Raw genomic sequence first — 13,264 nt, 5'->3', positions numbered from 1 at the left:
CCCCCCCCCAGACCCAATTGTCTCACCTGACCTTGGGACACTGCCTCCCTTAATCTTCATTGGGTGGGGTTTTCTCCAGAATTTTTTGTTCCGCAATAAAAGTCCACTCCCTTGTGTGTTCTCTCTTTCTCGCTAGTCTCTTCAGTAAAGCTCACTACTCTAATAGGTAGCTTGAGGCTGGGGGTACGAAAAGCCATCCTGGAGGTGGTTTAAAGGTAATTAGAGTCTATCTCTTTAATTTAAACTCCCTTTGGATTTCTCAAGTAGCGCAACCTTCACCTATGAAGCTTGTGCTGGCCACAGGCTAAAATGTTAATGATTTTACAGGGTTAGATCTGGATTAAATGAAATGACATGTCAAACAGTGTCTGGCATATAGGAACCATATAAGTTTTAGTTCTTCTTGTCATGATGACAGCATTTACCCAAAGTTGACCTGAGCTGTCATGTTATAGACTGAAGTGGGGCAACTGAAGCCAAGTGGGAAGAATAAAGGCTAATAATGTTCCCTAAAGCTAACCCCAAGCCTCTGTCACAGACTTTGGCATAGCTGAAATGGTCAGAATGATCTTCCAGGGAGAAGTTCCAAGTGAGCTGTTACTTTGAATCAGTCAGTGATCTAGGCCTGCAAATAGCTATAGGCTCTTTAGAAAAGTCCTGTAGATTCCAACAAAAGATTGAACATGTGGAGAACTTTCTAGGTTTGGCATTTATCAATCCTGTAAAATGTGTGTGTGCGTGTATGCACTCACACACACACACACAGACACACATATACATCTGTGCAGGTATCCAAAGTCCAATTATTTCATTTTTTTAAAAAAAATCTCCATTGGTCCCACTGTGTCTAGAGGATAGAATGCAAACTCCTTAGTTAAAGGCTGTCTTCTTAGGCTGGCCCTAAAATTTATTTTGCTTTTCATCTACCACTCTCCATGCCATTTTACTGCAGGTTGACTTATATTTGCTGAGTGACTACTTTATGTTGGGCATTGTATGAAGTATTGGGATTACAAATATGGAAAGAAGACAGTTGTGTCCTTAAGAAAACATCAATTCAGTAAGAGATGTGGATAGGTATATAGGTAATTAAAATCTAGTTTGAAAACAAATGGTGCAAAGAGGGAAGAAACATTTTCTTATAAATACAGAAAAAAACTGAGCAGGTTGAACATGTTAAGGAGGGTTTTGTGGAGAAGCTGACACCCATGCAGAGTAGGGAAGGTAGAGGGGGAGTTACTTCAATTAGAAAGAGGGGTAAACACATTCTGGGCAGACAGACAATAAATGTCCAGACATGGAAGAATAAAAGAACATGGTGTGTAGATGAGGATTGCAAGCAGTGTTTGACACTAGAATAAAATGAGAGGTAAAAAGCTATGACTACTGAACCTAGAATGACTATAGAAGGGTGGAGGAGAGAGGAAGTTTTGTGTGCCACATTGAAAACCTGGAGTATATCCTCAGAGATACAAAACCACTGTTAAGTGTTGAGTGATGGATTCAGGATACACTATCTGAAAATATGTCACTTTAGCATGTAAATATTAGCAGAAGCAGAAAGCTCACCCTTAGCTTCTTTATGGCCTTTTCCCCAAAAGCATGTCATTAAACCCTCATTTTTCAGAAAACTTTTTCATACCCAGAGGAAAGGAAGATCTTTATCTCTAGAAACAGGATCACTGAGAGTGATCTTCACGAATAGGATTTGCCAAGTTTCCTCTAGTTTATAATAATTAGGTCCCATGTTTTTCTTAAAAAATGTAATCATATTTATATCTGATGATTCACTTCTCCATTAAACCTAGCATATAAAACATAGAGGTTTACCCTACTTTTAGGGTCTTTATTTTTTTATAAAACATACCACATCATGTAAAATTTATCTTAAAAAATTGCATGGTTTTCTTTTGTTAAAATGGCCTCAATCATAGATCTTAGGTAGGAAAAAAAAAGATATTTATTTCTCTCTATAGGAGCAATTAAATGGAAGGAAGAGAACTATATTTTGAATGTATTCTCTGGAAGCAAGATGAAAAGTAGACTTTGAGGCATGAAGCATAAAATATGCAAAAAAGGAAATGAGCAATTTGCAATTATCAAATGTGAAAAGTTGTACAAATGGAGAAGAGAGGAGGTTAAGAATATTTAGCAATTCAAATAATCAGGCCTGATAATCAGGCTTGGATATGGGTGGCCAAAAGGAGAGAAGAGTCTGAGATAACCCATTTCTTCTTGGTTGGAACAACTAAGGTAATGATGGTGTCATTGACTGAAATAGGAGACATAATGGGAAAAGCAAGTCTATCATAGTGAAATGATGAGGTATAGACATCTTGGACTAAAATATCTGTGGACTAAACAAATGGACACATTCAGCAAGTAGTAAGATTTGTGTGCTTGAAACTCAGTATAAAAATGCAGGCTAAGCTGGACTGTTGGAAGTCATGTAGGGAAGATTTAAAACTATCAGAATAGATAAATTCACTTGGAGAGACTGTGCAGAAGAAAAAAAACACAATGAACTAATGATGGAGCCAGCAATACATCAAATTTGAATGATACAGATGAAGTGTAATGAAAAACAATAAATCCCAGGAAAAAAAAACAGAAATAGTGTTTAGATAGGTCAGAGAAAGTTGTTTTGTGATATGGCTGGCAGAGACAGAGAGCATGCAGTATCAAAGTTATTAAACTAAGCAGAAATATTTGTAAAATAATGACTCATTTCAAGTTTGTGGTAAACTTAAATTACTATAAGGTCTGGCAATGCAGGAGTCCCCAATATTATTTGCCAGAGTAGTAAACCAATTGCTTTGATGAACTCAATGTGAGGAAACTCTGTACAAAAGTCTGTACCAGAGTCAACTCAAAGTGATCAAATCCTATGAATTAGACCAAAACTTTGCAACTGCCACAAGAAAGTATAGTCTCAACACTCCAACATATTGGTGCAGGTATCCACTTAAATAAGTTTCCTAAAGCTCAAGAAATAAAAACAAGAATCAATATGGGAGTCATGTAGGGAAGAGTTAAAACTATCAGAATAGATGGAGAGACTGTGCAGAAAAAAAAAACCACAATGAACTAATGAAATAAAGTAGGACAGGATCAAATTTAAAGGCTTCTGCGCAGCAAAGGAAAAAAGAGCATGAAGAGAAAGCTTACAGAATGGGAGAAAAATCTTTGCCAGTTATTCTTCTAACAGAGGATTAATACACAGAATACATAATGAATTCAAAATAATATCAAAAAACCTCAACTCAGTCAACAAGTAAGCAAAAAGATTAAACAGATATTTCTCAAAAGAATAAATACAAATTACCAATAAATATGGGAAAAATGTTCATCATCCTTAACAATTAGAGAAATGCAAATCAAAATGACATTGGGATTTCATCTCACTCCAGTTAGAAGGATAATCATCCAGAATACAAATAATAATACATGCAGGTGAGGATGTGGAAAAATGTATACTCATAGATTTTTGGTGAAACTGATAATTAGTACAACCACTTTGAAAAGCTGAATGGAGATTCTTCTAAACACTAGGAATAGGACCACCATATGACCTGGCTATTGCATTCCTTGGTGTTTATCCAAAAGATCTAAAATTAGAATAATATGGTGATATAGGCACAGAAAAGATCAATAGGAGTGCAATTCATAATAGCCAAGTTATGGAACCAACCCAGGTGCCTATCAACAGATAAACGGATAAAGAAAATGCAGTATATAAACATAATGGGGTATTGCTCAGTCATAGAGAAGAATGAAATTATGGCATTTGCTGGTAAATGGATGGAACTGGAAAATGTCATGCTAAGTGAAATGAGCCAGACTAAGAAAATCCATGGTCAAATGTTTTCTCTCATATGCAAAAACTAGATTTAAAAAAATGTAAAAAAAAAGGGATAAAAATAGAAGAGAGATCAGTGGAGCAGAGGAAGAAAATTGAGGGGGTGGGGAAGAAAGAGGGATTGGAAAAGGGAGGAACTGCAGAGTGAATTGATCAAATTTTTCTATGTACTTCTATGACTATACCACAGTGATTGCCACCTTTATGTATATCTATAATGCATCAGATAAAAATAACAAATAAATGGAAGGAAGACCATTAGAGTAAAGGAAGGTGAAGAGGGGGAGAGAGAAAGGGAGGCAAAGAGGAAGCAGCAGGGACTGAAATGGAGCAAACTACATTCCCCGGCGTGTATGATTGTATCAAAATGAGCCCCACTATTATGTATAACTATAATGCACTAATAAAAAACATTAACCAAAAGAATACTTGTTACTCTGGAAAGATGATTAGAAAGGGGGATAAAATAGAATGAGCAGTGGGAAGAATAGTCTTTACAGAAAGTCTCTTAGAAAAGAGACAACAAATAAAACGTGCACACGTATTATACTGAGGGGAAAAAAGAAAAAAAAACCCAGCCCTTCCTTGATCTTTAGATTATGGTGTTAATAATTCTGAAAGAGCTGCTTTGTCATATATTCATGGTCACTTTGTTAAAGTGAGCTTCCACTTATGCCTTAAGATTAAAGCTTCCCAAATTCTGCAAAGTTCACAGTGCTGTCCTCAATACCCATTTCTTGCTCACCTCTAGTGCTAACTTCACTGTGCTGTTATATGTTTACATGTTTTTCTCCCACTAGACTCTGAGTTTTTTAAAAAACTTAGAGCATATCTATGTAATTCTAGAACCTATTATATTTTTGGCACAAACTAATGACTGAATTTATTAAATGAATTAATTCCCATTTAATAATCTCAAAAGCATCTCAAACTGATCTGATAAAAATTTAAACTCTTGGTTTTATGAAAGGATGTATCTCTTTTTCCAATCTTTAAGACATTAAGCTTGACATCTTTTTAAATGCCTTATCAATTCTAAACCAAAGTATATGTCTCATATACTTCCGAAGCACTCTGGTGTTCAGGAGACTGAGACCTCAGTAGTGACAACCATCCAATTTGTCTACCCGCTCTTACCTTCCATCTGTACCCAATTTTTTCTCCTTCATAGCAATCAGAATGCTATTTTTAAAAGTATACCTTGAGTAGTAATGTTTTTGTATCCACTGAGACCTTATAATGGGTTTTCATTACAGTTAAAACATGTAAATCCTGAGCATGTTTTTAGGCTGTACAAGATTTTGCCTATGTTATTCTTCTTTATCTCTTCTGATACCATTCTCCAAACATCTTTTCCATATATAGACCTGTATGTGTGCTATTTTCTTGGTACAAAATGCCCTTCTCCCCATCACATGTTAGTTATTTCTATTATCATATTGGTATCAGCTAATTTTCACTTCTCCAGAGAAACCTTTTCTGACCACAATGTATTCTCTAATATTTTCATTTTTAACTCCTGTTCTTTTACTTCATACTTCTCAACACAATTTGTCAGTCTGTGCACATGTGTGCCTGTTTTCCCCAACATGCTAAAATATATAAGGACACTACTTGGGGACCAAGAGATGTAGGAACCATGAATGGTTTTCAATTCAATTTCTCCATTACCCATTACTATAATGAAAATAGTAATAATAAGACACATACCTATTAAATTAATAAAATAACAGGCTATGCTCAATTTCATTTTCAGCAGCACAGTCTCATATAGGACATAAATATACATCTATATATAGTCTGATTCTTTACTCATGGGTAGTATATTTATGGACTCAACCAAATGCATGTCAATCAAGGTATTTGAAAAAAACCTGCATGTGTACTAAACAAGTACAGACTTTTTTTATTTGTCATTATTTCCTAAAAAAATTCTTTTTTAACAGCTATTTACATAGCCTTTTACATTTTTTGTCTTACAAATTATCTAGAAATGACTTTAAGTATACAGATGGTATGCCTATATTATATGCAAATAGTACACCATTTTATGTATTGGACTTGAGCATCAGGAGATTTTTGTATGTGTGGGAGGTCCTGAAATCAATCCCCCACAGACTCCAAGGGACAACTGTATTTGCCCACAAGTTTCTTCCCTATGAAAGATAGTTGAACATGCAAAAAAGTTTTAAAATTTAGCAATAATTCAGGTTGAAATTAGAAAAAAAATATAAAATCAATGTAAAGGAAATGTCACCAATATTGTTCCTTGTTTTACTTCCAAGAAAACCAATCATAATACCTTTTTTCCCCCAGCATTTAAATTTTGTATACATATATTTATACATGTAAATGTTCATGCATGCATAAACACATACCCAGTAGTTAATCTGTTTCATAAAATTTCCTAAAGGCTTTAAATTCAACATTGAGTTAAGCTCTGGGTATACCAAGATGAATAACATCAGAAAACTTCCCTGTCAGCAAAAATAGGACTCAAGTGTTATCACAAAGTACTTGGATGTTTTCTTAAATCAAATTTTAGTGGGAAGGAGGAAGGAAAAGAATAAGTACTAGGGGCTGAAGGGGAGCAAATTATGTTCCATACAGATGTGATTTTACCTAAATGAACCCCACTATTTTGTGTAATGATAATGTACTAATGAAAACATGAAAAAGTATTCAGTATGAATACCAATTGCTAAAAAACTGTAATGTAAGCAAGTTTCAAAAGGTCCAGGATCACAGGACTTGTATACCCAGGATTTTGAAGTAAGCTAATAAAACTAGCATGAATAATCACTCATCCTATAAGGGATGGAGTCTAACACTGATGACCTTATGATCTTCCAGCATTAAAATCCATCTCAATACTGAAGGTTAAGCTGGCCACTAGATGGCCTGACATATCATATGGTGAGCCTTCTGCCTAGAGTGCTCCTTTGTACCCCATGGGTGCCCTTCTCATTCTCTCCTGTACAGAAGTCTATGCCCTCATTATATTGTAATAAATTTTACTTTTTACCATTCCACATTAAAACTGTGAGTTTCTTAAAGGTAAAGACAGTATTTTAATTTCTATATCTTTATTTCATTAGTAGGCAAAAAGGACACTGAGTATATTGATGAAAAGTTGGAAGCAAGATTGGGAGGAGACACATCAGCTTTGGTATTGTGAAAACTTGAAGTGGCTTTGAAATATAGAATGAAAAACAAGGATACAGACATCATTCTTTGGACTAAAAACCTAAAAGCCAATCCAGAAAAAAAAAAAAAAGAAAAAATAAACAAGCATTGAAAAGTTTTGACCTGAGACAACATTAATTTAAAAGCTCTTATTAGTAAGAGGCTCCTGGTTTCAATTAAGAAAAAGCATTAAGAACAGCAAATAATTTTAGGAGCTAGGGTTGTAGCTCAGTGGCAGAGAGCTTGCATAGCATGTGTGAGGCACTGGGTTTGATCCTCAGCACCACATAAAAATAAATACATAAAATAAAGGTATCGTGGCTATTTACAACTAAAAATAAAAAGAGTAGCAAATAATTTTTGTCAAATTTCTACACAATTTGCTCTACTATTTGCTCTTGAATATGTTGTAATATATTTCAGTCTTTTCTTAGATAATACGTTCCCCTGTGCTCCTTAAATGACATACTTAACTGAATCCCTGCTTATGAATCTCTAGGAACGTCTTGAGGATGGGTTGACAATCTAGGAATTTTGATCTAATTTGGGATGAGGAGAGAGGTCTAGATGGATCCTCCCCAATATCTATAGATTGTCATGATTAGCTCAGCCTTTGGGAAGGCTTGTGTTCTTTAGGGAATTATTTGTCCCATAAATAAGACCACCTAACATGAGAAATACTTGAAGATGTGATCCTTTTCTACTGTGTTTGCCTGTTTTCAGTTGATTTTAGAGGAAGGGGATGAGATTGTGATACATGTACCTGTCAGGTCATCAGTGGGCCAGGAACCCAGCTGGCATGCTTTGCAGGTGTACTCATCAAAGACGTACTCATTCTCCTTACAAGGTGTGCAGGTCCAACAACAGCTGACTTCTCCCTTCCGGATCACCTGAGGAAAACATTTAAATTTTGGTTAATATTTTGTATAGATAAAAATCCAACAATCATTTCTTCAAATGTACTGCTTTTCAAAGCAAAAAGGGTCTTCACATACATTCTTTCAAACATCATCAATTTGAATGAGAATCAATATTCTCATTTTATAATTAAATAAATTAAGGATGAATTTGAACAATGAGTCTAACATCCCAAGTTGGTTGTTAACTGAGGTGAGAATTAATAATATGTAAGTCTTTGGATAATTATCTTTGGATACTTGTATTTAACTAAATTCCTGTGTTTGTGCTCATGTATACACACAGAAACATGTAAACAACTGAATATTTCTCTTTTCCTATAAATTAAGACCTTTTGCTCTCTGAATTTATCTTGGCTTTCCTCCAATAGCTGAGTAATTGTGAGAAAAAAAAAAAAACAAAACAAAACCATTGCATGTCTCCTAATACTAAAAATCTATCTATATTGATAATTAGTAATTTACATTTGACAGAAACAGAGGCAGAAGACAAAGGATTTATGGATGTGATCTCTTGGTCTTTCTCTACTAAAAATCTGATTTAAATTTCAGCCCACTCTTTCCTCTTTAATAAATTTACTTTTGTCAGGATGGTTGTAAAAAAAAAAGATCATTTAGATTATTATATGCTGCTTAATCTATTTGATTTTTAAGGTAATATAAAATAATTGAAATAATTTAACAGTTGAAAGAGTCCCAGACGTTATTCTTTAGAAATGGATGTGTCTTTTATTTTTTCCTGCCATCACATGCATGAATACCTTCTGTGGAATAGAGGCAGAATTCATTCAACATTCTTATAAATAATGGAAACACTTTTGATTTTGCTTTATATTCCTTGTCTTAGATGATAACTTTATTAATGAGCTTTGATAATACTATTTAAAACATCTATAGCCAAATATAACTGTTAAGTGGCACTTCTATTTTACATTTTGCATTGTCCCTGGTGCTGATTCTTGATACTGCAGCAATACATTGTAAGCAGGGAATGATGAAAAATGGTCCCGAAGCATCCTTTCCCTAAAATCATCTAGATAAGGCAAAATTGCTAATAAGATCTGCTTAATCCAGACACAAAACTCTTTACCACAATATTGACTATTTACAGACTATTTAGTGCATGCCACGTGCTCTGATACCATTAAAACATTAGAACAGCTTGGAATGAGGTAACTGGTTTTATTTTATTTATTTTTAGAAGAGAATACTGAAGTATAGTCAGCTTATATCTTATGTTAGGGTGAATGAGATATCAAATAACATATGTTAGACATGAAGACTCATACTTACAAATATTGGGACTTATTAGAAGAAAGCTTCATGATATTATGAAAAATTTAAGAGAAAGAGGATTGGTTCTGGAATAAAGATGTCCAGGTTCTAGTCTTGCTTAGTGTCGCTGAGCAGTTATGTGCCTTCATTATTCCTTCAGCTAATGCCAAGATGCCTCAAACAGAGCCTATGCATTGATTATAGTAATTCTTACTCTGTAGGAATGCCTGAGGGTTAACACCACAAAAATGTGTAGAACTCCCTAAAATATTACTTATTCTTCACTAACAATAAGCATACAAATACTCCTATAGAGGAAGGAAAATGTTATTTATAAAGAAATTTCAACTATACTTGGTAAAGAGGAAGGAAGAATGTTATTTATAAAGTAATTTCAACTATACTTGGTAAAACTACTATTGGAAAATTAGTAGATTACATGATATAGATAGGCGTATTTAAAATTATGAAAGATTCTCTTTATAGACCTTAGTAAGGATTGGTGAATAAAAGCTGCTTTTTCCTCCCAAGAAATACACTGAATTCCTATGGTTTATTTTTTTTGTTGGTTGTAAATTTCAGTATCTTGCCAAAATAAGTTTATGTACCTTTCCTAGATTAATCCCAATATTGCAACGTCTTTAAATCAATCATGGCAACTGAGTATGTCTTCTGATCATTCAAAACCATTTTTTTGGTTCTGTTTTACATTTGGTTTGAATAAAAGACATAGTGAAAATTCTCTTTCCTAGCACTGAAAGTAGTGACACTTTATTTATAACTAACAATTTGTAACTCATTCAAATTTTTTTCTAGACTAAACGCTTTCATGGAAACTAAGTTACAAATCTCTGAACAACCCCATGAGGTGCTACCATTAATAAATTTGCTCAGTAATAACTTTAAACTATATTAAAAGAATGTTGTCAACTGTATACTTAATGGAATGAAAATGAGATATGACTAGAAAGTCAGAGAAAAAAATTATCTTCTAAAACTTTATTAGAAGATAATCAGCATTAAAAATATGATAATAGGGAATCAAATTCTTCCAATGTGTAAAGTTCTTTACGGTTTTCTTTTTTACATTCCTAGGGATTGAACCTAGGACCTTGCACATACTAAGTAAGTGATTACTACTAAGCCACCTTTCAGTTCCCATTGTATAGATTATTACCAGTACAATAGGGTAGAAAAAATATGTGAAGAAGTCTCTCAACAAAGACATTCAGCATTTTGAAGTTACAGGCTCAAAAGGTATTGCTGCAAAGAGTCAAAAAATCAACATTCTCTATGGTTATTTACAATGTATAAGTGTTTTTCAGGAAGAAGTGGAGAGCATGAACAATTGATATCTTGGTTGGGTCTACACTGGATTTCACATGAAGAGCTTAGTTGTAAGATGGGCCAAAGTTCAGAACTCTTTTATCACTGTATATAAACATTTAGTAAGTGTTTTTTGAAAAGGATCAAAAGGAAGAAAGGGGCTGGGGCCTGTAGGGAAAAATGGTGGAAGGAAAGAAGGAACACAGGAAGACAGCTTGGCTGTAGTTTTATAAAAGTTTATATTCAAAGGCAGGTAGCAGATCAGATTTAGCCTCTAGGCTTTGGTTCACAATTCTTCCTATGTGACATAGTAAGATATCCAGAAATTTTTATATGTTTTGTAAGCCAGTGAGTCAGTTAGCCACTATTAAGAAATTTGTTTTCTATTTTCTTTGACTTTGGCTTTCTTCTTTCAAGTCTTATGCTTTTCAAATCTTCAGAACTACCTATTGAGGAACTTTTAATTATAAATCCAATAGTAAAACATTTCATTTTTTAAAAAATTTGCTACTAAGGATGAACCAAGAGGTTCTTTACCACTGAGCCACTTCCCCAGTACTTTCTAAGTTTTATCTTATATTTTTAATTTTTTATTTGTTATTGTTAGTTATATATGACACTAGAATGCATTTTGACATATTATACTTATATGGTATGTAACATCTCATTCTTGTGGTTGAGTATGATGTAGAATTACACTGGTCGTGTAATCATATATACACAGAGGAAAGGGATGTCTGATTCATTCTACTATCTTTCCTCTTCCCATTTTCCCTCCCTTCCCTTCATTCTCCTTTGTCTAATCCAAAGTACAAATGTTCTTCCCAACCTCCCAACTCCCTGCCCCCATAGTGAGTTAGCATCTGCATATCAAAGAGAATAGGACTTTGGTTTTTTAGGAATGGCTTATTTCACTTAGCATGATAGTCTCCAGCTCTGAACATGGCAATCAGGAAACAGAGAGAGAAAGAGGGAGCACCACTCACCAGAGTCAAAATATAAATCTCAAAGGTAGGTTTCCGGTGATCTACTTCTTCCAGCTACACCCTACCTGTCTATAGTTACCATATCAGTAGATTAATCCACCTATTAAGTTTCAGCTCTCATAGTGTAATCATTTCACCTTGGAACATTCTTGCATTGTCTTACACATGAGTGTTTGGGGGAACAGCTCATATTTAACCAAAACACAACAATAACTAACTTATTTCTGCTTTTTAATTATATTTCCATATTCTTCTTCATTGGCTTTTTATTTCCTATCAGCTAGGACACACCAGTGTAAAAGCACCTTTCCTGTACCCTGAAATTACCAAACTGCTACCTATTTTTCACCATATAATTTTGGATGCTCAGTTACCATTATATGTTGCTCCATCTGGAAGACTTCTATCTCCAGAGGAACCAGATGAAAGGCTGATCTCCAATTCTCAGGTCTTGACCTCACTCCTCTTCTTCCTTGGCTCATCTTCCACTGAAAACTGTCTTATCTAACAGCAAATTCTGATGGAGCTCTCTGAATCTGAACTTATTCAGCCTTTATTTCTTCTTCTTCCTTTAAACTTCAAAAGAAGACATTCTTCAAGACTCTTCTAGATCTGTATTATGTTTTATAGAAACTTCTAGGTTGAACAATTTTATCTACTTAACAACTTCAACTTGAACTCCATTTAATAAATGTCTACATCCGAATCATTAGTCTTATTTCTCACTGTTCTGGACCAATCATCACAGGGTGGCTATCTCTAAACCAACAAACTCCCCCCGAATTTACCACCTTTTCTCTAAAAGCATTCTCATTTGTTATTCCTGACAATGGCACTTTTTAGACTTGTAATTACAGTTGATTGTCTTGTACTCCTTTTTCTTTTCCAACCTTGTATCTAATCAGGATTGATTGATTCTCTTTGTAAGGTTTCTCCCAATGTACATCCTGTCCACTTTTTCATTCTCACTGTTTCTTCCCCAATTCAAGCCCTCATCACCATGATCACAGTGTCCATTTACTTATTTCTTCCATTTTTTTTCATGATTCATAAGTCTGCTCGTCAATCTTCACCTATGATAGCTCAATTTATGTCAACACCTCAAAGTTTTTCTTTGACTCCTGTTTAATAAGAAGTAGCTTCAATTTATTTAGTATAACATTGAAAACTTTCCATAAATCTGGACACAACCTATCATAACTTTTTCTTTTATAATAACCATTTAGAGCAACCATTTACATAACCTAGATTATTCACTGCTATTGAGAATCTATGTATCCCCTTGATCACTTCTGCATCTTTCCAGTGACTGTTCCCTCTACATTAATGATCTCTCCCTTGAGTCACACTCATTTTTATGGTCCAATGTTTTACATTTTATTCAGAAAAAAGTTCTCTTTCACCCTCCCCACCAAGAACTTACGTAGTCTATTTTTTCTTTCTTGAGGAAGTCATCACATTTTCATGATACTGCTATCTCATGGTCTATATAGTTTTCTCATCTATATGAAATCCAACAATAAAGGATGTCTCACTCATTTTCCCCCACAGATATTAACTACTACTATTACATTAAGAGGCATTTGATAAATACTTGTTAAATTAATGAGAATTAGCATGTTTTCCAATTCTAAGTCATTCACTTACAGGAATCAGTCTTTAAAGTCTTGGATAAGCAGAAAGTGTGGGGTAGAACATAATGCCTCAATTAGTTT

General features: G+C 34.2%; 1 protein-coding gene across 3 annotated transcripts in view; it reads right to left on the bottom strand.

Annotated features, from left to right (window-relative positions):
• Window positions 1-13,264, bottom strand: part of Grm5 (glutamate metabotropic receptor 5) — a 464,736-nt gene that overhangs the window by 70,752 nt on the left and 380,720 nt on the right. For all 3 annotated transcript variants that reach the window (XM_015477321.2, XM_015477320.2, XM_048787923.1), the window contains exon 7: window positions 7,809-7,935. In XM_015477321.2, coding sequence (XP_015332807.1) covers window positions 7,809-7,935 — 127 coding nt within the window. The remainder of the gene's footprint in view (window positions 1-7,808; window positions 7,936-13,264) is intronic.

Source organism: Marmota marmota, unplaced genomic scaffold (assembly GCF_001458135.2).
Source record: "Marmota marmota marmota unplaced genomic scaffold, marMar, whole genome shotgun sequence".
Taxonomy (NCBI): domain Eukaryota; kingdom Metazoa; phylum Chordata; class Mammalia; order Rodentia; family Sciuridae; genus Marmota; species Marmota marmota.
Note: the sequence above shows the minus strand (reverse complement) of the source record. Positions and strands in the feature narration are given on the sequence as shown.